The sequence below is a fragment of the Choloepus didactylus genome, chromosome 17 (genome assembly GCF_015220235.1).
Source record: "Choloepus didactylus isolate mChoDid1 chromosome 17, mChoDid1.pri, whole genome shotgun sequence".
NCBI classification, from domain to species: Eukaryota; Metazoa; Chordata; class Mammalia; order Pilosa; family Megalonychidae; genus Choloepus; species Choloepus didactylus.
Window position 1 is genome coordinate 68,228,478 of NC_051323.1, and position 27,914 is coordinate 68,256,391.

Below are 27,914 nucleotides of genomic sequence, written 5' to 3' on the forward strand. Positions count from 1 at the left end.
TCACAGAAAAGTAGTTTGTTTATTGATTTGTTTTTGCTACTTCTCCACTGGCTTTCCTCATACTTTAAGCACCATTTCTTATCTTGAAGAAATCAGTTTGCACCTTTCAAGATCAGTAAGCAAAAGAATCACAGTATCTATATTTTACATAGATGCTAATTAGCCATTTTTCTGCATTTCATTATCTTTATTCCCAGAAATATAGTGAGCTTTTGTGCCACAAAAATAGCCGTCCAGCAGGGGCCTGTTTGTTACTTCCCTGGACTTAGATTTTATTGAGCTTTTGGGGGAGCTGTAGGTCACAAGAGGGGGACCTGTATAAAAGCAGTTGTTTATTCACAGTGCATTTCACATGCTCAGGGATGTAACGCAGCCTCCTTAGCAGCCAGGAGAACTTCACCAGTGACTGATTTGGGCAGCAGAAGCCTGGGCTGCTGAGCCTTTGGGCTGGTTTCCTCCCTATGAGCCTGGGGTTTCAGTTCCAAGAACATCTGGCCAGGTCACCCTTGTTTCTGCTCATAGTGACATTCTTCAAAAGCACCATGAGGTGCGGAACAAAAGAATTCTCTTTCAGTGGAAGGGATCGCTTGCTCTTCTTTCAGTTGGGACTGTCCTTGAAATACAGAGAGCTGTAGCCTTCTGTGCAATATCGCCTTGCTGTGGGCAGTATCCCCAGCTGCCTCTTCCTTTGGTCCCAGTGATTATGTGCTTTTATAAGACAGGAAACTTTCAATCAGTGTTTGATACAGCATCTTTCCTGAAACAAAATTAAACTGAGGGTTTTGTGTGTGTGTGTTGTGTGTGTGTGTGTGTGTGTACTTGCCTGCATGGTTCATGCACACCTCTACACACCCACAGCTTTCAAGTCTGTCATGAGTAACAGTTGTTGTTTAACAACCATGTAGGAAGTTTCTAGTTTTGATAATTTGATGTCTACTCAGCAAAATATTTTTCTGACTCATTGGATATAGGCTAGTTCTTTGGGCTCAAATTCCTATGGAGATGAAAATAGACTGAGAATCAACCTTCTCTTGCTGATGGCCCAGGAATGTAAATAATAATAAGTCTGAAGTTGAGAAAAAAAGATTTAATGCAGGTGGTAATTGGGCAAGGTCTTGAGTCAAACCCTGTGCCCAGTCCTGGCTCAGGGGCCAGGTTAGGTTTCTGCTGCCTCCAGTGGAAGGAGCTCCCAGGTCAGGAGCTCCCCCCTTAAGTTTTCTTAGCCTGCAGAGTGAACTTCCCAACTCAGGGTCTGCCCTGGACCTGTCTCTGCAATGACAGAAACCAGCAGGGGTGGCAGGGGGGCCGCGACAGGGACAGTGAGACACCCCTGACCCCGAGGAGCTGAGCCGCAGCTCCTGTGGTTAAGAGATTAGAAGCTTGAACTATCAATCATGGAAATTTACTGCCTAAGTTCTGTTCTCATTTCTGTGGTTGAGATTTGAGGTCTGAAGTATAAAAGAAATACAATGGAAGGGTTTCCTCTGCCCCGTTAGTAGCATCTTAGTAGGATTCTGATTTGGGTGTTTGGACTTGTGGTCTAGACAGGTGGCAGGCAACCTGGGTCCATATAATGCACATGCATGCACTGTGAGGTGAGAGGAGGGTGCGCAGGAGGGCTGGGGGGACGGGGCTTGCAAACTGGAGGACTTACACTTGCACTGATGAAAAGAAACCCCTGCTAAGCCCCAGCTGATTGCATGGAGCGATGGGTGGAGGGTCCAGTTCTGATTTTTCAAGAGAAACCAGAAAGAAGAATTTATATGGGAAACTGCTCAGCTGTTAAAGATTAGCTCAATATTTGAAAACATCTAGGCAGACTAAGCAAAAGCAGCCTGCAGTTCTTGTGGCCCTTGGCCTGCCTGTTTGCAGCCTCTAGTCCAGACCTTTCCAAGTTGCCTGAAGTCTTGCTTCCAGTTCCATTGAAGGGCACTGAGCCTATTGTTTGGGATATGTATATAATCAGGATCAGCTGGAAGTTTATTATAATCAAGTTAATAATCAAAATTAGTACCATTCTTGGCTTGAGGATTGTGGGAAGGTGGCAAAATAGGAAGCCCTAGGAATCATTCCTACCACTAGAACAATTATTAAACAGGCAGGAGCTGTCTGAATCAACTGTTTCAAACTGCAGAGAACATCAGAACACCGTACAACACCCGGAAAGGCTGGGAGGAAGAGACTGGCGAACAACATATATGCTGGTAAATTAATCTCCCCGTGCATGGTGGATACCAGTGCCCAGCCCCCACTCTCATGGCTGGGAGCAGTGACCCCTGGCAAAGCCTGCTGGTGCCAGAAAGGGACATAAAAATCCACTTTCCCAAGATCCGGTGTGGGCATGGGTTGATCACTGATTGTGGCTTTGAGAAGCTACTTCAGGTGGCTGCAGGCCCAGCTCTGAGGGTGGCCATGGTTCCAGCCCGCCCCGGACAAAGGCAGTGGAGGAGACTTCAAGACAGGAGACTTCTGCAGAGCTGCGGAGGACAGCTGAAGGGCTACACTTGCTGGGCAGGTCCAGGAAGCACAGATTTGGGGGGACATGGAGGAAGTTCCTGGCACTCTGTCTGGCCCCTTCCCAGCCCCTCTCCAGGGCAGTTTGGAGCTAGCTTGTGCTGCTTTTGTGGGCCCCTGGCTTTGTTCTGGCTGGGAGAGACTGACTTGGGAAACTCCTCTCCAGGGTTCCCGCCTTCCAGAATTTGCCCTCCAAGAAAGCACCTTGAGATCAGGAAAGCAGTGAAAGAAACAGTTGAGGCATGTGGCCTAGGGGAGTGATACACCTGCTTTCAGTCCAGCGGTGGAACATGCAGGAGAGGGAGAATGTCTGTCTCCTGGGAAGCAGAGGGACGTTCAAACTACCTGTAAACAGACAGCTCTTAAGCCCCCAGCAAGCACAAGCCCAGGACAAGACACAGGCCCAGAAAAGACAGGGAGGGCCTGCGCTTTCCATTTGCCTTGAGTGGACCTTCCTGGTAGGAGGGCTGACACTCAAGGAAATCTCTGTCTCATCAGTAGCTAGTTACAAACTTAAGAAATAGACATCTCAGGAAATAAATCCCGGAGTTAACATTTTAAAATATTAAAATGTAGAGTATGTGAGAAAAATTACAAGACAAACAAAGAAACAGGAAATGATGGCCCATCCAAAGGAAGAGGGCAAAAATCCAGAAAACACCAGTAAGGGAGACCAGGCTGTGGACATATCAAAGACTTTTGAAAAAATGATCTTTGTAATGCTTGAGGAGATGAAGGAAAATGCAGAGAAAGCACTACAGGAGATCAAGAAAACAATGAATGAATGATATGAGAATCTCAATAAAGAGAAATTTTGAGAAGGGACTGTGCTGGTTTTGATGTATTATGTCCCCCAGGAAAAGCCATATTCTTTGATGCAATCTTGTGGGGCAGACATTTTAGTGGGGATTAAGTTGGAACGTTTGGATTAGGTTGTTTGCATGGAAATGTGCCCCACCCAACTGTAGGTGATAACTCTGATGAGATATTTCCATGGAGGCATGGCCCCACCCATTCAGGGTGGGCCTTGATCAGTGGAGCCATATAAATGGGCTTACAAACAGAAGGAACTCAGTGCAGCTACAGCTGAGAGTGACATCTTGAAGAGGAGGTACAGCCAAGAGGGACACTTTGAAGAATGTACTAGAACTGAGAGAGGAGCTTCAGCTTACAGAGACATTTTGGAGGCGGCCTTTGAAAGCCGACTTTTGCTCCGGAGAAGCTACGAGAGGACAAACACTCCAAGAGCAACTGAGAGTGACATTTTGGAGAGAAGCTGAAGCCTAGAGAGGAGCGTCCTGGGAGAAAGCCATTTTGAAACCAGAACTCTGGAGCAGATGCCAGCCACGTGCCTTCTCAGCTAACACAGGTTTTCTGGACACTATTGGCCATCCTCCAGTGAAGGTACCCGATTGTTGATGTGTTACCTTGGACACTTAATGGCCTTAAGACTGTAACTGTGCAACCAAATAACCCCCCTTTTATAAAAGCCAATCCATTTCTGATATTTTGCATTGTGGCAGCATTAGCAAACCAGAACAGGAACCGACCAGAACTACTGGAGTTGAAGACCACAATAACCTAAATGAGCAATTAGGTAAGAAAAATAAATAAAAGGTATCCAAATTGGAAAGGAAGAAGTAAAACTTTCCCTGTTTTTCAGGTGATATGATCCTATATAGCAAAAATCCTGAAAAATCCACACCAAAGCTCATAGAGTTGATAAACGAATTCAAGAAAATGGCCAGGTACAAGATCTATACCCCCAAATCAGTAGTGTTTCTATACACTAGTAATGAACAATCAGAAGAAATCAAGAAAAAACTTCCATATACAATAGCAAGGTACAAGTCATATATCTAGAAATAAATCTAACCAAGGATGTAAAGAACACAGAAAACTACAAAACTTTGCTCAAAGAAATCAAAGAAGACCTACATATATGGACGGACCTAAATGTATGTGTTGGAAGACTAAATATCATTAAGATGCCAGTTATACTCAAGGTGATTTACAGATTCAACATTATCCCAATCAAAATTCCCACAACCTTCTTTGCAGAAATGGAAAAGCCAATCATCAAATTTATATGAAAGGGAAAGAGTCCCTAAATAGCCAACACCATCTTGAAAAAGAAGAACAAAGTTGGAGGACTCACACTTCCCAGTCTTAAAACTTATTACAAAGCCACGTTAATCAAAACAGTATGGTACTGGCATAAGGGCAGACACATAGACCAATGGACTGGAATTGAGAGTTCGGTAATCATCCCTCTATACTGCCAACTGATATTTGACAAGGGAGAAAAGACCACTCAATTGGGAGAGAATAATCTCTTCAACAAATGGTGCTGGGAAAACTGGATCATGATTTGCAGAAGAATGAAGGTGGACCCCTACCTCACATCATATACAAAACTCAACTCAAAACAGATCAAAGACCTAAATATAAGAGCCAGAACTATCAAACTCTTAGAAGAAGATGTAAGGAAGCATCTTCAGGACCTTGTGTTAGGCAGTGATTTTTTTTAGGCTTTATATCCAGAGCATAAGCAACAAAAGAAAAAAAAAATAGGTAAATGGAACCTCATTAAAATTTAAAACTTTTATGCCTCAAATTACTTTTATCATGAAAGTAAAATGACAGCCTACACAATCAGAGAAAATATTTGGAAACCACATATCCAATAAGGGTTTAATATCCAGAAAATATAAAGAAATCCTTCAACTCAACAATAAAAATACAAATACCCTAATGAAAAAATGGGCAAAAGACTTGAATTGACATTTCTCCAAAGAAGATATGCAAATTGTCAAAAAGTACCTGAGAAGATGCTCAACATCATTAGTCATTGGGGAAATGCAAATCAAAACCACAATTTGAGATACTGTTTCACACTCACTAGAGAGAGTGCTGTTAAAAAAAAAAACCAAACAAACATGGGAAATTACAAGTGTTGGAGCAGATATGGAGGAATAGCAACAGTCTTTCATTGCTCGTGGGAATGTAAAATGGTACAGCCACTGTGTAAGACAGTTTGCCATTTCCTCAGTAAGTTTAGAATTATCATATGACCTGGTAATCCCAATTTTAGATATATATCCAGAAGAATTGAAAGCAGGGACTCCAACAGATATTTTCACACTGATATTCATAGTGACATGATTCAAAATTGCCAAAAGATGGAAGTACCCCAAGTGTCAGTTGACTGATGAATGGATAAGAAAAATATGGTATACAAACACAACGGAATATTATTCAGCTATAAAAAGGAATGATATTCTGCTACATGCAGCAAAATTGATGAACCTTGAAGACATCATGTTAAGTCAAATAAGCCAGACACAGAAGGACAAATTATATGATCTCACTTATAGAAGTAATTATTATAAGCAAACTCATAGAGTCAGAATCTAGAATATAGGTTTCAGGGGGTGGGGTGGGAGTAGAGAATAGGGAGTTAAGGCTTAGAATATACAACACTTCTATTTGCAATGATGGAAAAGTTTTGGTAATAGATGGTGGTGATGGTAGCACAACATTGTGAGCATAATTAACGGGACTGAATTATAGATTTGAATGTGGTTAAAAGGTGAAATTTTAGGTTGTATATATATTACTAGAATAAAAATAAAACAAATAAATTTCTGTGAAACTGTACAGTGGAAACAGTGAACCCTATAGTGGACTATAGTTAATACTACAATTATAAAAATATACTTTCATCAATTGTAATGAATGTACCATACCAATGCAAGGTGTTATTAATAGGGTGGCATATGGTAACACTGTTATTTATGTGTGTTTTTTTTTCCTATAAACCCATAACTTGTCTAATAAAAAATAAAAAATAAAAATAAAGTGCCCATGTTCAGGTCCCGCCCTGGGCACGGAGGATTGTTTAAGGGTCCCCAGAGGATTCCATTGAGTAGCCAACATTGGAATCACAGCTCTGGGCAAAGACCCTGATGAGATGGAATGTTCTGAAATCAAAGCAGTGTCATCTTGTGTGTACAGGGGCCTCCCATCCTGGGCCCTCAGACCTGGGGTTGGTCGAGGAAGTTGCTCCCAAGGCACCTTCCCCAGCCCTGCCTGGTCTGCTAGACCAGTCCACCCCCTGCTCCCCAGGACTTGTCAGGCCTCCCGGCTCTCTCGGGTTTCAGACTGGTGTGGGGAGAGGGGGTGGCGTGCCTGGCAGCCCTGCGATCCTGCTAAGAGGCATGGCCCTTAGCTAGGGGACCAGAAACCTAGGTCTCCATCCCACCGCTGTTGGGCAACCTTTGGCCAAACAATTTCTCTCCCTGTCTGAACTTTAATTCCTTATTCTCTAAGGTGAGGTGGACAGAGGGATTGAAATAGCTTCTCGTGTTCCCTCCAGTTTCATACACATATGCCCAGACTCTTAATTTGAAAGACTCCTTGGAGACCTTCTAGTTTGATCCTGTCTTCCAGTTGGGGAATCTGAGGCCCAGTGGGGTGAAAGGCTTTGTCTAGAGTCAGAAATACCATCACCCTGTAGGGGAAAATTTTGGTTTCCTTGGAAAACATTTCATCATTTATAGCACATCCTTTCCCATTATCTGCTTCTGATTCTTTGGAGGCTCTGTGCTTTTCAGTGCCTCTGAAGTTGTAGATAACTGATAAAGCAAAATCGTTCTTGCCTCTAGAGAAGTAAATTTTTGTTCTATGAAGATTACATTGATTTCCCTCCCCCACTGTGGATGAGGCCAGTTTTGCCTCCATTGGCACAGTTTTCCCAATATTTCTGACCTCGACGTGTGTCTGTTGTTTGGTTTCTCCTTTGGACTTCTATTCCCTCAATAATGAGTTGAATAGAATTTTTAACATGTGTTGATTAAAAAAAGTTCACCAAGTGTGACAAATGTCCCGTCCCAAAGCAAGGTATTAATAATAGGGTGGTGTATGGGAATCCTATATTTTATGCATGAATGTTCCGTAAACCCACAACTTCTCTAATTAAAAAAAAAAATTAGTACCATTCTCAGAACGTGAGAAAGTGATCATGTTACAAGAAGAGAAAAAAATAAATAAAATCTGGTGGCATACTTTTACCTTGGCTCAAAAAGAAAAGGCCAGCTCCACCCACGGAATCTCTAGTTTTGAGTAGTGTGGTTTACTCCTTGAATAAGCAGCCTTGGCCCGGAAGAGGAGCTGGGAGAGCATTCGGGGGACTGGCAGGTTTGCCTCCTCCTGCCTTTGATGTTGCGTTAAATCATGCAACAAATCTTCTGGGAAAGGTGAACCTATGGATTAAGCAGATGTCAGGCTGATCATCACTGGTATCTATTACGGGTTGAATCGGGAACCCCCAAATGATAATGTTAACTTCCTGCTCCCCATTGCCTCTGAGTGTGACATTGTGTGGAAAGAGGGTCGTTGCAGATGGAACCAGGCACGTTAAGATGAGGTTGTGGTGGAGTAGCGTGGACCCTCCATCCAGCCAGACGGTGCCCTATAAGAGGAGGGAATTCAGAGGCAGACTGAGAGGGGACACTGCGGACCGCGGGCTCGGATTCTTCTCTGTGGACTTCAGAAGAATGCAGGCCCTGCTGACACTTTGGTTTCAGCTTGGTGACAATAAACTTCTGTTGTTTTAAGCTACCCAGTTTGTGGTACTTTGTTACAGCAGCTCCTGGGAAACTGACAGTATCCTGAAGGGAAGTGTAATTGACTCACTAAACTTTCTCTATTTTTTCAAGTAAAATAAGGACGTGTCAGTTCTTAGGGTCCCAGTAGGTTTGCAGGTATCATATATATAAGAGGCATTTTCCTTTAAAATGTATCTGTAAGAAAAATCAATGAATTTTAACTTTTATAGAAAATAAAGACAATACTGTAATTATTGTGCTTTTTTTTTTTTTTTTTCTTTTTTTCCTATTTCTTACACATAGAAGTGCTGATGTAATTAAAGTAGGTGCTGGGGTAGGTTGTTACACCATGTTAACGTACTACAATTTTCTCAACTATTTCCCTATAATTTGACATTTTGCTATGAACATTTTTGTAGAAATTACTTATTTTACTCTTTGAATTGCAGGAAATCCTGATTTTTTTGGTCTTATTTTTGAACAGCCCATGCTTTGCACATTTTATATCAACACTTCTAGAGTAGCCTTTCAAAGGCTCAGTTCCGACTCAAAATCAGCTGATCGGTCAGTGTTTTGGATCATGCAGCATTGCTTGGTGACCCTGTCTGCCAGCAGAGTTCAGTTTCAGTAACGTCTCTAAAACCCCAGCCCTCACGCTGGATGCCCAGGCTCAGGGCTCTCTCCCCTCTCTTGGATTTCTTGCAGCACCTCCTGTGGGCCACACCTTGTGCCCTTCACTGTAGTGCCATTTTGCACATGTCCTTCCCGTTCCCTCTACTTGGAAGACCCTTCCCACCCTCTTTGTTTTGCCAATTCCTGTTCTTCACTTCTCGAAAGTGGAGCATTTCTTTAAGGAGTTCCCCTCTCCTCACTGAGCAGATGAGGGTGGGGGTCCTTAAAGTGTGTTTTCCCTTCCATAACAAGCATAGTGATTGTAATTACCTATCTGATGTCCTTTGTTCCCATAGACTTTTTTATTTTTTAAATTCAGTTTTATTGAGATATATTCACATACCATGCAGTCATCCATGGTGTACAATCAGCTGTTCACAGTACCATCATATAGTTTTGCATTCATCACCCCAATCTATTCTTTGAACATTTTTCTTATACCAGAAAAAGTAAAAATAAGAATAAAAAATAAAAGTAAAAAAGAACACCCAAATCATCCCCCTCACCCTATTTTTCATTTAGTTTTTGTCCCCATTTTTCTACTCATCCATCCATATACTGGATAAAGGGAGTGTGATCCACAAGGCTTTCACAATCACACTGTCACCCCTTGTAAGGTACATTGCTATGCAGTTGTCTTCAAGAGTCAAGGCTACTGGGTTGGAGTTTGATAGTTTCAGGTATTTACTTCTAGCTATTCCAATGCATTAATGCTTAAAAAGTGTTATCTATAGAGTGCGTAAGATGCCCACCAGAGTGACCTCTCGACTCCATTTGGAATCTCTCAGCCACTGAAACTTTATTTTGTTTCATTTCGCTCCCCCTTTTGGTCAAGAAGATGTTCTCAATCCCACAATGTCCAGTCCAGATTCATCCCTGGGAGTCATATCCTGCATTTCCAGGGAGATTTACACCCCTGGGAGTCAGGTCCCACATAGGGGGGATGTTCCCATAGACTCTTAACTCAATGGGATCAAAAACCATGTCTGTCTTGTTTGGAGTTGTGTCCTGTTGCCTTGCATATTTCATGATGGTGAGCACTTAGAAATGCTTGTGGATGAATGAGTAAAGAAATAAGTAATCATGTAAGTTGGTTTTTTGTTGCTGGGGAAGATGAATATTTTCTTTTTAGTAATTGTCCTGTACAATACATGATTTCTACTGTACAACTTAGAGGTTATTCTATTGTTTCTCCACCATGCAGGTCTCAAGCACTTCATTGGAGTTTTAGAGAGGAGCAGGCCACTTTTCTGCCTTCTGGGCACTTTTGCATAGTGGTTAAAACTTGGCATTTGGAGTCAGTCGGGAGTCTTATAGACCATCATCATCAAGTTGAGGATGTGTTCCTCTATTCTGTTTATGATGACAGTTTTTATCATGAATGGATGTTGAATTTTGTCAAATGCTTTTTTTGTATCAATTGATGTGATCACGTGATTCTTAAGCTTGTTAACAGGGTAGATTACATTGATTGATTTCTGAATATTGAGCCAACCTTGTATCCCTATAATAAAACTAATTGGTCATGGTATATAATTTTTTAAATATATTGCTGAATTCTTTTTGTTAATGTTTTGATAAGGATGTTTGTGTCTATGTTTATAATGGATTTTGGCCTGTAGTTTTCTTTTACTGTATTATCTTTGGCTTGGTAATGGGAAAATACTAGCTTCAAAAAATGAATCGAGAAGTACTTTCTCTGCTTCTATTTTTTGGAAGAAACTATGTAGAAATGGTGTTGGTTTTTCTTTAAATGTTTGGTGGAATTATCTGGTAAAACCACCTAGGTCTGAAGATTTCTGTCTTTGGAGTTTTAAAATTATGAATTCATGTTTTGCTAGTTATAGGGCTATTCACATTATCTTTTGTGTTGAATGAGTTGTGGGTTTTTTGAAGAATTAGTCCTTTTCATCTGAGTCTTCAAATTTATGTGCATAGAGTTGTACATAGTATTCCCTTATTGTCTTTTTGATGTTTGTAGATAATGTAGTGATATTCATATTTCATTTTTTATGTTAGTAATTTGTGTCTTCCTTCTCTTTTGTCTTGAATTTTTCTGTTTTTTTGTTTTCAATTTCATTGATTTCTGCACTTACTCTTTCTTTCTGCTTATTTGGGTTTATTTTGCGCTTTCTTATTTAGGTTCTTGAGAGGGGATCCCTGCATTCCTGGGGGTTATATGAACATTTTTTAGAATTTGTTATTATTTATGTATAATGTTATTGAGTGTGTTTCTTTGTATAGCTTTTTTGAGTGGTTGCCCTAAGTATTCCATATGCATAACTTATAATAGTTCACTGGTGTTTTCATTTTATTGGCTTGTGAAGTAGAGGCACCTTTTGTCCCTTTACCCTCTCCCATTGGTAATATAATTGCCTTAGATATTTCTTCTGCATATATTTAGAACCAATCAGATAGTGTTTTAATTTTTGCTTCAACTATGAAACAAAATTTAGAAAATTCTAAAGAAGAAAAGTCTATTTCCTTAACCCATATTTTTGCTTACCGTGTTCTTTCTTCCTTCCTCATATTTCAAGATTCCTTCCTTTATCACTTCCTTCTGTGATAAAAGAGAAAGAGAACTTCCTTTGTCCATTCTCTTAGGGTGTTGCTGTCGACAAATACTCTTAATTTTCCTTTATTTGAGAATGTCTTTATTTCCCCCAATCCAAGGCACCATCTTCTTGCTCCAGGATTATTGAAAAAGAATATTAACTGGTCTCCCACTTCCATTCTTTGACAGAAGCCACAATGATGCTGTAAATTTGTGAATCTGATCACGTCATTGCTCTGCTAAAAACCCTCCAGTGGCTTCCCACTGCTCTCCGAAGATCCCCATGCCTTTCCCAGGACCAGCGAGGCCACAGTGTTCTGTGGGATCTTGCACTGGGCTGTCTCTCTGTCCTACGTCCCACCACCTTCTCCTCCATTCCCCAGGCTCCAGCCACCATGGCCTCCTTGCTTATGGTGAGCACAACAAATGTGCCCCCACCTTGTTTTTCCTTCTCTCTGTCTGGAAAGCTCTTCTACCATGTTTCGGTTCCTCATGCCACTTAGGATTTTGCTCAAATGTTACCCATCAAAGAGGCTTGCCCTGGTCACGCCAATGCCAAATATCACCCTTTCCTATCATTCCCCATTCCCTCATCCGTCACCACTTTTCTTTGCATTGCTTTTCACCACCTGCCTCTCTGTATTTATTGGTTGTTTTATTTATTTTATATTTCTTGCCGCTAGACTAAAGCTCTCCAATTCAGGGTTTTGTTTTATTCACTGCTGCATCCTTCATGCCTGATATATAGTACCTAGAGCCCAATAAATATATATCGAATGACTAAAATGATTGGGATTGGTCATTTTTGTTGTTTCCAATATTTCCCTAACATATATAATGCTGCAATAAATATTCTTTGTTCATGAAACTCTCTTGAATTTTCTAATCATATAATCATGTCACTTGCAAAATATGTAGATTTTTCTTTTAAGTATGTGTCCTTTTTCATTGCTAAATAGTCGCATTCCATCATTAACCCCTTTTCTGTGCTGAATGGCTGCTTCTTTCCAGCCTGTTCTCCACGATATCTTGCACAGGTCCCTTTGGAATTTGGACCGTCCTTAAGCTTTTTTAGTCACATGTTTATAGACAACTTGTCATTTATTTCTACTGAAGGTTAATCACATCCATCTGGGTTGGCTCTTGCATGGGCAGCCTTGATTCCTTTATTTCTGAATTCCAAACCCTGATCCCTTGGGAGGGTCTTCTCCCTGTCTTCTTCCTGTGCAGAAGACAAAGTGTGGCTCCGAGATGCCCTCACTAGCTCCCACTTGCCTATGGAGCGCTCAGGTCTTCTCGTCTTGTTTTTCAAGGCCTTCTCCAGTATGTATCCACCCTGTAGAGGATCGGCCCACCTTCCTCTTCTTTATCTCACGCGCCTCATACTCAGGCCAGTCATCACTCCTGCCTCTTGCCATCTTTCCTCATATATTCAGAGTTTCCTTCCACTGGAAATCAGACTATCCATATTCAGCTTATCTTAACGCCATCCCTTCCAAGAAGGTCTTCCTGAATTTCCTTATCTGACTTAGTTTCCCTCTCCTCCCTCCTTCTCTAGTACATACTGCATCCCCTCTTTCATAGCGTTTATCACTTTGTACCTTGTCTTATACTTATTTTTGGTCTTGTTTTATCTTCTGTGCTAGATAGGAGCTCACAGAAGACAGGGCCCATTGATGATACAACTTCATGTCCCTTGGGGCCTCCCTTGTATGTAGAAGATATTCAGTAAATATCCAATTAAGGGTTTAACTTTCTGTGATTGTTTCTCTTCAAAGTTCTTCTCAAAGGGACCGAATTCATTATGTTTTTCTGTTTCTTTCTAAGTAGTCAATTCATCTGGAAAAATTAAATACCAAAAAAGTTTTGCTTTGAAGTAATTCCAAAATATTTGATGTTTCATTTATATTTTTTGTATTTTTCAATTATTTTATTAAAGTAAATCCTTAGCAGACTTCAAAAATGAAGAATTTTTTTAAAAAAAATTTTATTAAATTCATGGTTTCATTATTTTGGGCAGGATGATTATTAAATGTAACTTTCAGTCCCAGCATATGACTAAATTTTATGAGAAACTATATAAGCATGTCAATAAGTTCCTGATATAAATAATGAAGTTGTCTGCTTTATTTATTGAATTCTATTCTATGTTTTTAGTTTATGTATTATTTGTTTGCTTATCTTTATTATTTATTTATGCAATTTGATTACATTTATTTTTACAATTTGAATCTATTACAAAGTCTTTGTCCACTTGAGTTATCATTTCCTAGTAACTGATACTGTTCTAGTTTGCCAGGCTGCCGAAAGCCATATACCAGTAATGGGTTGGATTTTAACGATGGGAATTTATTTGCTTACAAACTTACTGAGTTCTGAGGCCGTGAAAATGTCCAAATCAAGGTATCACTGATACGATCTCTTCTTCTTAAAGACTGGCTGCTGACGATCCTTGGCTCCTCTGCCACGTGGCAAGGCACATGGTGGTGTCTGCTGGGCTCTCTCTTCTCCTCTGGGTTTTGTTGTTATCAGCTTCTTGCTTCCATGGCTCACGTGCAGTGTGTGCACACATGTACTCATTCTCTCTCCCTCTCCCTCCCTCCCTCTCTCTCTCTCTCTCTCTCTCTCTCTCTCTCTCTCGCTCTCTCTCTCTAGCTCTCTCTCTCGCTCTCTCTGTATTCATCACATTTATAAAGGACTCTGGTAAGAGATTTAAGACTCACCCTGGGCCACACCTTAATTTATTTTTCTGGGGTACGTACAGCTTCAAACTTTCACAGAAACATTTCTCGATAATATTAGAATAGTAGGTAAAATGATGATCCAGGGAAAGTAAATTAAGGCTTTTCAAATTCATTTCCCCTTCAAGAAATAGTTAGGGGGACAAAAGAGCTATAAATGCATGAGCATTTGTAAATGTTGGTGTATTTGTTTTATTCTGGGAACACGTAATTTAAGAAACCTTTGTTTTTTGCTTTTTGATTTTCACTGATCAGTTTGCTGATGAGTTTTACTCTTGTAGTTCATAAAAGCAGAGACTCTTAGCTATAGAACTCTCTATGTCAGCAGAGCGTGTGCTATAAAATTCAGAGTTTCTCTTGTTAAGGTTCACCCAAAAGCACTGAACTAAGATCTCGTTTGACCACCCTTAATTTAATCCCTTCTTGAATGTGGAACAATTGGGCAGATTCGGTAACTGCTATCCTATTTCCAGAGAGGGTCAGTGAAACCAATTCTGAATGACCTAAATGTTCATAAAAGAAAGGAGAGCAGATTTTAAAAGATAAAAGTGCCAAGCATTCTTGGGCTAGTTGCTGTTTTTTTCTGATTTTTGCTACTACCCGATTTTTTGTCCTCACTTCCTCCACCTGCCTTTAGCCTGTGATCCCAGTGACCCTGCTTTCTAATTGCATTCGGTATTTATGTTGCTGTATTTAATTTGGTCATTTCCCCCCATGGGGTCCATAGTTGGAATGAATCACGCCCCGTGAGTGTGGTGGGTACTTGCCCGTCTGATGCGTATCAGCCACCCCTATCGTTCTTTCCTCCTAGCTCCCTGGCTTCCCACTCTCCTATTCCAAGGAATAAGAAATTCCTTCCATTTCATAGTTTGCCTCTAGCAGATCCTACTGTTTGCTTCTGCACATTTCTTTAGAACTGTTTTCTCATTGCCCTTTCACATAGAAGAGGGAGAGTAAATGAAAATTGTGGAGCTGTGGGGTGTTTGACATGTTGCAGGTGTGGTGCTAACTGCTGTGCCATCGGCAACTCAGTTTTTATTGCAATGCTGGATATGTAAGGGACCTCTGCCCCATTTTAGAGATGAGAAAACTAGGACTGCACCTAAGTAGCCTGGCCACGGTCGCAGACAGAAAGCCGGAGAGCTGGAATTCAAAGCCAGGGAGCAGTTGTCCGATGGTAGCTGCTAAGGCCTGAGAGCCCCAAGCCTTCCGGCTGGGTCGTCATTCCAGAAAGAAGGCGATTGCTCTTTGGTCCCCGAGGACTGGGGTTTGCTCTTCCTGGCATGTGCTTATCACACAGCAAAAGTTGCAGTGGGGAAGTTACACGAGTCTGCATGAGGTGAGGAAGCAAAGATGTGGTTTTTGGGGGGACTTCTTTTACTTCTCTCACCGCGAGGTCAGAGGGCACGAGGTCATGGGTACAGAGCAGCTGAGCCAGTTGAATATATGAGCCCCCCACCAATTACCACAGCCTGCTGTAATACAGGTAGAAAAATAGTCAGTGCCGGAGGGATCATTCTAATACCCGACATATAGATGTTCAGTTTGTTATTTAGAAATAAGTTCTTTAAACCTCCTTAAATTATCGCAGTTATATTTTTTGTTCACAAAGCAAGTGCTCTGACTTTCCCACTGCTTGTAGGCTTTTGAGGATTTATTCATCAAAATACCTGTGCTTGTAAGTTTTTTTTAATTAAATTCAGTTTTTTTGAAATACATTCACACACCATACAATCATCCATGATATACAATCCACTGTCCACAGTATAACATAGTTATGCGTTCATCACCACAATCTATCTCTGAACATTTTCCTTACATCAGAAAGAACCAGAACAAGAATAAAAAATAAAAGTGAAAAAAGAACACCCAAATCATCCCCCCATCCCACCCCATTTGTCCTTTAGTTTTTATCCCCATTCCTCCACTCATCCATACACTAGATAAAGGGGGTGTGATCCACAAGGTCTTCACAATCACACTGTCACCCCTTGTAATCTACATTATTATATAATTGTCTTCAGGAGTCCAGACTGCTGGGTTGGAGTTTGGTAGTTTCAGGTATTTACTTCTAGCTATTCCAATACATTAAAGCCTAAGAGGTGTTATCTATATAGCGCATAAGAATGTCCACCAGAGTGACCTCTTGACTCCATTTGGAATCTCTCAGCCACTGAAACTATTTCATCTCATTTTGCATCCCCCTTTTGGTCAAGAAGATACTCTCAGTCCCACGATGCCGGGTCCACATTCATCCCCGGGAGTCATACTCTGCGTTGCCAGGGAGGTTTACACCCCTGGGAGTCGGGTCCCATGTAGGGGGGAGGGCAGCGAGTTCACCTGTCGAGATGGCTCAGTTAGAGAGAGAGAGGGTGTGCTTGTAAGTTTTTAAGGACTTATTCTATCATTTTAATATTATCTTTCTATAATTCAGGTAATTTTCAAATGCTGCTTTAATTCTAAAATGTACCAACACCTCCACAGTGACTCACTTTGCCTTCCTAGGAAGGTCCATCTTCACTTCCGGCTTGCCAAGTAACTTTCCGTGTTTTAAGCTACCTTCCACGTTAGCTCCTTGTGCTGGCCCAACCGACGTTTTCCTCCTCCTTTGCAGTTACAGGCCTCCTCACAGCATGTGCGCTGTAGTAAAGCCACACTGGACTCCACCATGAATTGGAGAATAACATTTTCTTCCATTTTTCCATTTCTTGGAAGACTCTTTTTGCCCTCTCTACGTGTTTACTTCCCATCAGTCCTTTAAGTCCTGCTCTGATTCGGCATTCTCTGTGACCCATCCTCAACAGGTGTCCTCTTTCTCCACATTCCCCATAGCACTTGATCGGGGCGTTATCATACTTTACCTTTGTAATAGAGGGAGTAGAAGCACATCTGCTCCTTCACCCAGATCGGACCATCTTTGAGATAAAGATCATGACCTGCTTGTCTTTATAGCCTCACGGTAGTTACCTGAGGCAGCTTTGATGAATTGATTTGGCTCACTCTGAGGGGAAAAAAAAAATCTCAAAAATTAAACATAATTCAGTGTTCAGAGTGAATGAGTCTGACATTAAAAAAAATAATAATAAGTTACAAACTATTCTGATTGCCAGAGATGACAGCAGTTGTCCATAGACAGGCTTCCGAGCTGCTCACCTTGGCAAGACCCTCTTTGAGCTTCTATATTCCATTAATTTACAAAAGGATGTAAATAATGGCCTTGCCTACTCCTTAGGATTTTTATGAAAATCACAATGAGTTGTTATATCTGAAAATGTTTTGGAAATCATAAAAATGTTTCAATATAAAATTGCAGCATTTTCTTCCATTTCCACAGACCCAATTGAAGGAAACTTAACTGGCGTTTACACAAATAAAAACTGTACTATATAGATATTGTGTCCTGTAGCATTCTACTTCTGATTTAAACTTTAATTTTTGCTTGAAGGTACTTTGTGAGTCATTTTAAGGGGGTCCTTTGACTTTTAAATGTAAAATGTAAAGCCAGTCAATGACCAGTTTTGCTGACTGGGGTGATTTTTGAAATAGGGTCCATCACTTCTGTCAGTGAGAACCAGTTTCCCTCCTCCATGATTTCTGCATGACTCAAAATTTGTCTTTGTTTTTTCCTTAACAGGCTTCCATCTCTACCACAAGTTGCCGACGATAGTGCCCGAAAGCTGCCTTCTTATCATGGTCGGCCTTCTACTAGGTGGGATTATTTTTGGGGTAGATGAAAAATCTCCACCTGCAATGAAGACTGATGTATTTTTCTTATATCTCCTCCCACCCATCGTGCTGGATGCAGGCTATTTCATGCCAACTCGCCCTTTCTTTGAGAACATTGGCACCATTTTCTGGTATGCCGTGGTAGGGACGCTTTGGAATTCCATTGGCATCGGGGTGTCTTTGTTTGGGATCTGCCAGATTGAAGCGTTTGGCCTGAGTGACATCACTCTGCTCCAGAACCTGCTCTTTGGCAGCTTAATCTCAGCCGTGGACCCCGTGGCGGTGCTGGCCGTCTTTGAGAACATTCATGTCAACGAGCAGCTCTACATCCTGGTCTTCGGAGAGTCGCTGCTGAATGATGCAGTAACAGTGGTGAGTAACGCCATTGGGGGCAGCATGCCACATGTGGGAGTCGACCTCCCACCCCTCCACCCCCCTGTCTGCATCTGGCTTTTTGACAGTGATAGCTCAGGTTAGGCCTGTAGTGTGGGCCCCCTTCTTGGTTTAATGTTCTACTGTTGCTGTCTGAAATCCTTAAAACATTTTGAATGAGGGGCCCCTCGTTTTCAGTTTGTATGCCCCACCCCAACCTCCAACCATGTAGCTGGTCCTGCTCACAGGGCCCTGTTTATGTCAGAGGAGCATAAAAGTGATGATGCATGTGTTTTCTTTGACCATTTATCTGATTCGCATTTTCAGAGGTCTTTGATCATAAATTAGAGGATTTCAGGTCCCAGACTTCTCTGTGAGAAAACACGCTATCCATATATGATGTGTATAATCCATGGGAGATAATGGTACCTGCCAAGTGCCATCCTTTATGGGGGGTGGGGGTGGGTGATGAGTGGTTTACTTATTACGTTAATGATTTTAGGCAAAAGTTTTCAGCACAGACTCTCTTCCTGTCACTAGTCAGCCAAAATGTTTGTGGTCCTCAGCCTTTGCCCATAAGTTGATATTTATTCCAGAGAAAATGAAGTATTTGTAATTCTCTCTTAATTGACACATAGTTAGACCAGAGACTGTTACGATCTTAATGTTAGCAGAATTTGCCTGTACTCTGCCTTCTGAACTGAGGCAAGGTAATGAACAAGAAGAATGAGAAAACCTACAGGCCTATAGATAGCGCTGCCTCTACCAATTAAAGACACATGAGTCACCCTTGATTGGTAAGCAAATTTGTTAGCATTAGTAATGCCTTCTTATGTCATCCACATGGATGCTTATCATGTACTTAAGTCTTTATAACAATCTTTGAGGCATGTTTTCTTCCCATGTTGCAGATGAGAAAACTGAGGCAAAGAAATACTAACTAAAGCATGTGTAAGTAACCTAAGTAATTTATACCACCCTCTCCATTAGTTCATTTCATCAAAATGTTATTCCTGATTCATTTAAAAGTTAACACAGGAGTGAAAATTTTTTTTTTTTTTACATTAGCCTATAGTCTGCTGTAAAAGCTGACTCTTGAACTGAATAAGATTTCTTTAAGGTGGATATCATTATGCAGAAAATAGTTTATTGATAAGGAAATCCCATTTTTTAGAATCTGAGCCTTTGAGATAGCCAAGTTACCTCACTCAAGTAGTAAAATCCACTTCATTTATTCCATTATTCATTAATAGTGATTAGTCATTAACTTACAGTACTAAATTTTAACTGGTAAACTGCCATAATAATGAAGACATTTTATGCCTAGGTCATTTCTGTTTCCAAAGGCATCAAGTTCTCCATTGTGACTTAAGTTTAATATGCCAATTTTACCCTTTATTGAGGGATTGTGGACATTTTAATGTGGAATTCCTAGAAGGGCTCTGTTTACGTAAAGGAAACTTCACAAAGGAGTAATGACCCCTTGCTGCCTTCCTAGTAGGGCAGCGCAGTAGCGTTAGGTCAGCTCCAGAATTATATGCCCCGCCTTTATACTGCTTTCCTTCCTCTGATAAAATCTCATTTTATAATGTTCGTTCAAACATCCAGTGGTCCATTCTTTGAGTTTATCAAGAATTAGATCTCAGGAAAGATCCTGCTAAACCACCGTTCAGATGTGCAGAGGCCCTGGGAATTCCAGAGGCACATCCCATCCTTCCGGTCAAGAGGCACGAAGCCATCAAATGTGGTTTTGTGGACGGGGAGGATGGGCTGACCTAGGGAGGACAGAGGTGAAAGCAGGGGCCTGCGATTCCAGAGATGGAGTTGGCTGTGGGTGGGAGAGCCTCTAAGTCAGAGTGACTCCAGTGGTCTCAAAGAAAGAGCCTTTCTCGGTTGGTGACATGACCTGAGTTAAGAGCCCAGGGCCCTCAAAGCCAGACTCACGTGATACTAGGCCATTCCCAGGGGCTTTGCCTGCCTCATGTCAAAGAATAAAGCTATCTGGTGTTCATCTCACTGAATTATTTGAACAGGGGGCTGTATTAACCAAATGGTTGGAATAATTAGAACAACAGTGTGAAAAATTATAACTTTGTTTCCTGGTCCCATGCCCTCAAGAAATAGAGATGGAGATGCTTTCTGGAAGGAGACTTTTTGCCACATTAGTTCAGTCTTCTCCCTAGGAGTGGTTTAAGGAACTAATGAAATAGGGAAAGGTTTGAACAATTTGGACTGCGATGCAGACAGAGAGGAGTCATCATGAGGAGTTGCAGGTAGAAGGGTAGAGGTGAAAACAGAAATAATTAACGTTACACGTGTAATCTGAAGGATGAGTGAAATTGTAGGCCAGTACAGGAACTTCCTCCCCAAAATGTGGTAAATTCAAAGTTGAGCTAGAAAAGTTGAAGGAGGGAAAATGCAGCACAAAAATTCCTCAAAGCAAAGAAAAATTTATAATATATAAATTGTAGACCAAGCACTTTGTGATATTGCCCAGGGCTATAGTAGGTTAGATTTAACTGGAGAAATGACACACAACAGAAAACATAAATAATCTCTTCATGAGATAAGATTGGACACATTTTGCTCCCAAAGAATATGTTCTAACCAGGATCACTGAAATTAATCTTCTGGTAATCAGATAGCCATGAAGCAGCAAAAGCACCTTTGCAGAGCTGGAGGAGGGTTGGTTTTGTTTTGTTTGAGCACGTGATAACTTTGGTGCAGATGATGTTTTTGAAAAAAAGTTAAATGAAGCTGATGTTCACAGGAGTAATTGAAAGGCATTTCTTGTCATGAGTTATTGCCCGTGGAACTGAGAAAAATAGCAAAGTGTGGCATTTTGGAATGCATGTGTGTCTTTATTGGTAGATTGCGAGTGAAATTTGGAGCACTATGTGGCTAGTGTCAGAAAGGAAAGGAGAGCAGCCAGCCTGACCTGGAGGGGCCCTTCTTCCTTCAGTAGACTCATCAATGCTGGATTGGATGTGGCCAAGTAACTCAAGACTCTCCTTTGACATCCTACTGCCTTGGATTTGGAAAAAAGTAGATTAACCATGAGAAATTTTTTAAAAAGGCTTTAAGTAAAAATATTTTAATTAAATTCGATAATTTTAATAATGAATAATTTAAATAACTATAAAATCAAATGATTAATTACAATATTAACCTTTAATATGCAGATTTTGTTCTGTATTTACCAACCTCTAATCATTCCATTTTCTGTTTGTGGGAGTTTAAGGAAATAGGAACAGGGAACTTTTTAAACAGAGTTTTGGTGATTTCCTTATAATAAATATTTTATGAAAATTTTTCAAATTTTCCTTATCAGGCAAAGATGGTTCAGGTTCTGATATATTTGAGAAGTCCTGCTGTTTTCACAGTAGTCATAAAAAGTCCTTAACTTATATTCACACGGTGATTTCCAATAGCATTTCTAGAACATGTTAATGCAAAAACAGCATTTTAATAAACTTCCCATAAACACTTAAAGAGTTTCCTCTCTCTGCCGTAACGAATTGGTTAGGGAGAGCTGACCCAGAGAAAGAAGCTGATGAGACTGTTCCAGTTTGCTAATGCTGCCTTCGTGTATAATACCAGGAATGGATTGGTTTTTATAAAGGGGGTTTATTTGGTTACAAATTTACAGTCTGAAGTCCATAAAAATGTCCAAATTAAGGTATCAACATGAGTATACCTTCAGCAAGGGAAGGTCAGTGGCGTCCGGAAAACCTCTGTTAGCTGGGAAGGCACGTGGCTGGCGTCTCCTGATCCCGGGTTGTGTTCCATCTCCTCTCTCAGCTCCTGTGCTTTCTTCAAAATGTTGCTTTTGGGGCATTTTGTCCTCCCTTAGCTTCTCCGGAGCAAACACTGGGCTAGCATTTCCAAAGGGTCAGCAAAAGTCTGCTTTCAGCAACTGTCTCCAAAATGTCTCTCTGAGCTGCTCTCCAAAATGTCCCTCTCAGCTGCTTGGAGATCCTTCTGTTGGTGAGCTCTTTTATAGGACTCCTGTGATTAAATCAAGACCTACCCTGAATGGGTAGGGTCCATATCTGCATGGAAATAATTTAATCAAACATTTCACCTACAGCTGATTGAGTCACATCTCCATGGAAACACTCAATCAAAGGATTCCAACCTAATCAACACTAATACGTCTGCTGCCACAAGATTGAATCAAAGATTGAAAACATGGTGTTTTGGAGGCCATAATACATCCAAACTGGTAGAGATGTCCACCAGCCTTCTCACTGACACTTGCTCTGTGGTGCAGTTGAACTTCAGGAAGTCGAAGGGGAAACAATGACTTGCTACTGAGTTGTGCTTTTCCAGAATAAGTCTAAAATTACTTGTTTAAAAATGATTCGTCTTTATGTTCCATATGAGAAAAAGCAACCTGAAAACTATTTTTTCTGGAACAGCACTATTGTGATAAACAAATGTTTGTGTAGCTTGCATCTGTGCTTTATGTGATTTCATTGAATTATTGCACATTTTAAATCAGTGTTCAAAATAGATAATTCCTAATTTTAGCAAACATTTAAGTATTTAAAAACCATAATGATGAGAATGCCTTTGTTTGTTTGAACATTTTTAAAAGTCTTCCTCTGACAATACAGAATTCAGCAAATAGGTGTAGCTGGCATTTCAAGCTTCTAAAAATACAAGTGTCAAGTTGAGATCAACTTGGCACAGACCTACTATGGATACCTTGTAGCTTAGGTAGTTATAATGAATATATATGTATAAAATACATAAACTGACAATAATTACATAATTAATATTTTAATTTTATATATGTATTTATTGTGTAATATAATTATGTTATAATTAATATATAATATATAAAATAAAATAAATGTATAATATTTTTAAGTTTTTATAGTTGTGTATCTTTTATATTAAGAAAATCAATATAATTAGTTAATTCAATAGTTGTAATTCCAAAATACTCTTCTATCTAGATTCCCTTCTGATAAAATTAAAGCATTTAACTGGAATGACCTGACTGTGAGCTTATGGGCAGTTGTAACTAAAAGAATTTTATCTTGTACTTATCACTGTGCATCGGTTTCGGTAAAAAACAGGTGGGAGGTTGTGGAAACCTTTCCGGTTATCAAGGCAACATTTCTACCTGGGATATTGCCTTGTAACATTGCAGGGGCACCCGAGGCACTAAAATGTAGCTTCTGAGCAGTGTGCTGACAGTAAAGTTCCCATGACTCAGCTTTACTCTGAAAAATCGAAAGGGATTTTTAAAACAGTCGACGTCTAATAGATCTGATGGACTGAGTTGCCAAGGAAATGGTTTTGGAAAGATGATACATTTATGACCCTTCTGCCAAGGGCAGTGACTGCTTAGGAATAAGTTCTAGAACGTTTCTGGGAGGGATCATCAGGTTGCCTCCCAGGGGGTGGGGGTGGGGGTGAGGGGTTGAGAGGGAGAGAATGAGGCACGGGTTGTGTGTGCAAGGAACGTGTAATTTTGTTGAGAAAACCAGGCAAGCACTGAAAAGGCAGCACCAACAACACAAGACGGCATATTTCTAAGTGCAGAGTGTTTTTGAAGATGTGTTGCAGGAGAAAAGGAGAATCTGCAAGGCTGTAGGAGTTCAGGTGGGCTCTTTGGAGGAACAATAACTTCAGCCAGGCCTTGGAAGGTAGGTGAAGTTGCTGTAGGTTTAGGGAAGAAAGCAGGGCTGGGTTCTGCCAGGAGAAAACACAGTGTCTTTTGTGGGGCCATGATGAAACTCACTGCCACTCCCAGACTGAGGGTGCTGGAAAGCAGTAAAAAAAATAAAAAAATAAAAAAATAAAAAATGGGGTGGGACTCCTAAGCCTTCCCAAAGTCAGGCAGTCAGTGATTGTAAACTTAGGAGTGAAAACTGGAATGGAAGCATTTAAAGGAAATAAGTCTTGTTATAGGAGGGACCAGAGCAAGGGCGAGTTGAGATTTGCTGGTGCAGGCTGGCAGCAGGGGTGGTCATATGGCACCCGAATGGCCTAGCAGGGAGGTTGTTAATGCAAAAACGGGGACGCCCGGGCCTCTGGGGACTGTCACCTTTTGGCCTTGGCTGTTTGGAGGCAAGGGGTATGGAAAGCACCTCTCGTAAACTCTCTCAGGAAGTGACTGGAATGTTGATGCTGATGAAATCTGATCAGGCAGCGAGACTGGTTGGGAGGAGGACGTGTGTGCTGCTTGAAGCCAGTTTCTTCTCTAGCAGATGATGATGTCTTCAAGAAAGTTAAGACATCGAGGGGAGTGAATCACTTTCTTCTTCTCTTACCCAAGTCATTTCTTGGTGCAAAAATACCAAATGCTCTTGAGTGTTACACCAACAATTAGAAAAAAGGAAAAACCCAGTGCTAAGTAATAATCCACTGTTTTTTAAAAAAACCTACAGACCTTTATTGTCATCTACTAGACAACCTGGAACACATAAATCAAAATAAGATGTAATCCTTGACCATAAGGAGCTTATAATCCAGTAGAAAAGAGAAAAAAGAAAAAAGTAGCCCACAGCCTGTAATGTGGTAGACTGCCAAGGCCCGTGAATGAGATAGAAGAAGAGTGGAGTGGCGTTTTGCCTGGGCGTGCTGCGATTAGCAGGGAGATTGTGGTTCATTCTTCACTGGCTAAACCTGGAAAAACTTCATCAGAAGATCTGGAGACCTGGGTTCTGGTAGCACATCTGACATTCTGTGTGGCACAGACAAGTCAGCCAGATTTTGAGTTGCTCAGATCCCAAGTGAAGGTTTTAAAGGCCTCAGCACCAGCGTCCTGTCCGTCTGCTTTCCTGAGATTCCCGGGTACTCGGTTCGGAGTTTAAATATCAAAGTGAAAAGAAGCAGGACACCCACTTGGTTTTTGTTTTATTGACTGGTTTTGCGGGGAAAAAAAAAACAGTAGTGCTTAAGCCGTCACTTGCCATTTTAATTGGCTCAGCAGCCCTTGGAAACAGGTTTTAAAGCGTGTTGCATGCCGTCCCAAAGTAGCCAACATTTTTGAAGCCTTGATTAAACCCAAACTATGTAAATTGCTGCATATAATTTTCAGATCCCAAATAAAAGTACAGTCTCAATACTTTAGAGATACGTTATTGCAGATCTGTACCCTCTCCACACACACACACCCGCACCCACACACACCCCAGAACTCAGGTTGCTGCCTCTTTGCTTTAGGAAAGTTCCCTTGGGTCTCATGTTACTTTCCTACCATTAGCAGATACGGCTGTGTGGAGGGACAAGGAGGTGGGGGTAGGAGTAAGCACCTCAGTGACCTGGGGAGGAGGAGTTTCTAAGGTAGGGCACCTGTACTGGGTCCCTTCCATGGTGTGACTCCATGATAGAGCCTTAAAAGGTAAATCGAGTCACATCAGCACTGACAAGCTTTCTCTATGACATATTACTTCCCAAGCAAAGGTAAATAAGAGAGGTGTTTTTAATGGCAGCCGAATATTTTAAAATAATATTTTAGATGATATCTGGAAAAAATGATGTTTTAATCATTTTGAATTCTCCTTTCCCTCGCTTTTAGAAATAGCCTTCCCTGACAACATTGCTGTTCTCTTTTTAATGTAAAGCCATACTATAAATAGATGAGATAAATTCATAATCATTGCCACTTATCATCTGCTTTGGTACACAATAAAAACTTCCGTACTGGAAGGCCAGGTAGATTTTGTCCATGCCCAGAATGATAATGCGAAAATTGAGAGGGGTCTTGACAACGCGTTTTCTTTCTCCCACAGGTCCTGTACAATTTGTTCAAGTCCTTCTGCCAGATGAAAACCATCGAGACCATCGACGTGTTTGCTGGAATTGCCAACTTCTTCGTTGTGGGAATCGGCGGAGTGTTTATTGGCATCTTCCTGGGATTTATAGCTGCATTTACCACTCGTTTCACACATAACATCCGCGTGATTGAGCCACTCTTTGTCTTCTTGTACAGTTATTTGTCCTATATAACAGCTGAAATGTTTCACCTGTCAGGCATCATGGCGTAAGTACCTAACTGATAACTCTTTAAATCCACTTCCTGATTACATTTCGTTGAATTCATGTATTCAAAGCTAAGATAGGAGAGTTGAATTGGTAGTAAAAAAGAGTAGGTTTTCTTAAATTCTTTTAAGAGCAATTAAAAATAGATTTTTCTCATTCTTTGATTCAAAGAGATGGAGATAGCCAAATTTATAGTAAAAGGGACTTGGTGCTGAAATGGAAAGTGTTGTTATTTTAAGTTCTCTCTTGGGTCTCCTATGAAATATGACAAAAAACTGTTGGGGTTGATTACCAGGCACCAACAATTTTATGAATTTGATGCTCGTTCAGTAGTGTCAAATGTGAGAGGCTGTAAACTTACTCCAACATGTTGCATCAGCCAAACTGCTTTCGGAGTTCTTCTGGAATTGCTTATGTAGACTGATTTGAATGGTCTTAGTACTGGAAGCCTGGAAGCCTGGAAGCCTCCACTTTGTCTGATAGATTTGATTATGAAGGTCCTTAAAGTTGTTCAAAGCAAAATTAGTCTGGCCTTTTGAAATAAAGAGGTGTGAGAATAAAGCAAAAAATCTATTTGAATAATTCACACACTGATCCTGAAGGACATTCTCAATGAGAATTTCTGCAGGTGGACTGAAGCGTGGCCGTTGGGATCCGATTTTGGCCTTAGAAGGATCACTTTGAAGGATGCTTCTCCTTGGGTGTGGATGTTTTCAGAAGCTTCCAGAAACAAGCCTTATTTGATTATGGTCATGCCCTAATTTTGGTCAGTGAGAAATATTTAGCAATGAACTATGTTTCAAATTTTTTATTTTGAGAAATGTATTCACTGCTCACCATGTGCTATGTTCTGCGCTAGACTCTACGCTTACACAGTTTCTGTAGATGAATTTCTTCCTGAAATTTTCTCTTGCAGCCTGATTTTGGTGATGCTTTGATGAAGGACTGTTTTGGTCTTTCCCTCATATTTACTACATTTGTATCAGAAGCAGCTTAGGCTTGTGGTGGATGGAAAAAAAACTGCAAAGTCAAATGCACCTCCACAAGGAGAGTGGAGCCCATTATAATGAAAGTCACTAGTTAAGAGGTGGTGTGGTTTTCTGTTTCAGAGAAGAACCTAAATAAAGCAGCCTATTAATCCAGTTTGACCCAGTAATGAAATGTTCTGCCTCTTCCTGGTTGCTATTCATATCATTTGTATGACTTCCAGTTTCCTTGCTGTTCTTTGACCAGTGTCATTGAAAACTTATTATCAGGTAGTTACAAGGTCTCTAAAAAGAAGTGTGGGGGTGAGAGCTAGTGTCCAGTTTCTCAGCAGTGTTCTCATTAATAACAGTTTGTGTGGGAAACTTGAGTTGCATTGTGAGTCTGTTATATATACCTGAGCATGTGTATCTGTAAAAGTTCTAGAACACTAACAAATTAGTTATCTAAATGCCTGTATCAATTTGCCTGGTGTCCAGAGGCAGGGATTGGGATTTGTGAATATTCCAAGTTTTGGGGGAGGAGGGGTTTGAAGAGTTGGATGAGGATAGAATGCTAGTGCATCTCTGCTCTGCAGTGTTGGAGGGACCTGGGATCTCTGGGGTTTGGAAGGCTGCATCACGTCTATGAAGATGTGATCATGGGGGTTACTTGATCTAGGAATTAGGAATCCAGGTACAAGTAGGACCATATCTTCCTGGTAAATAGCACAGTTACAGTCTGCTGTGGTTTTTTGGTGGA

At 40.8% G+C, this 27,914-nt stretch overlaps 1 protein-coding gene across 2 annotated transcripts in view; it reads left to right on the top strand.

The window, feature by feature from the left end:
- Positions 1-27,914, top strand: part of SLC9A2 (solute carrier family 9 member A2) — a 123,018-nt gene that overhangs the window by 17,545 nt on the left and 77,559 nt on the right. For both annotated transcript variants that reach the window (XM_037806689.1, XM_037806688.1), the window contains exons 2-3: positions 17,725-18,188; positions 25,940-26,190. In XM_037806689.1, coding sequence (XP_037662617.1) covers positions 17,725-18,188; positions 25,940-26,190 — 715 coding nt within the window. The remainder of the gene's footprint in view (positions 1-17,724; positions 18,189-25,939; positions 26,191-27,914) is intronic.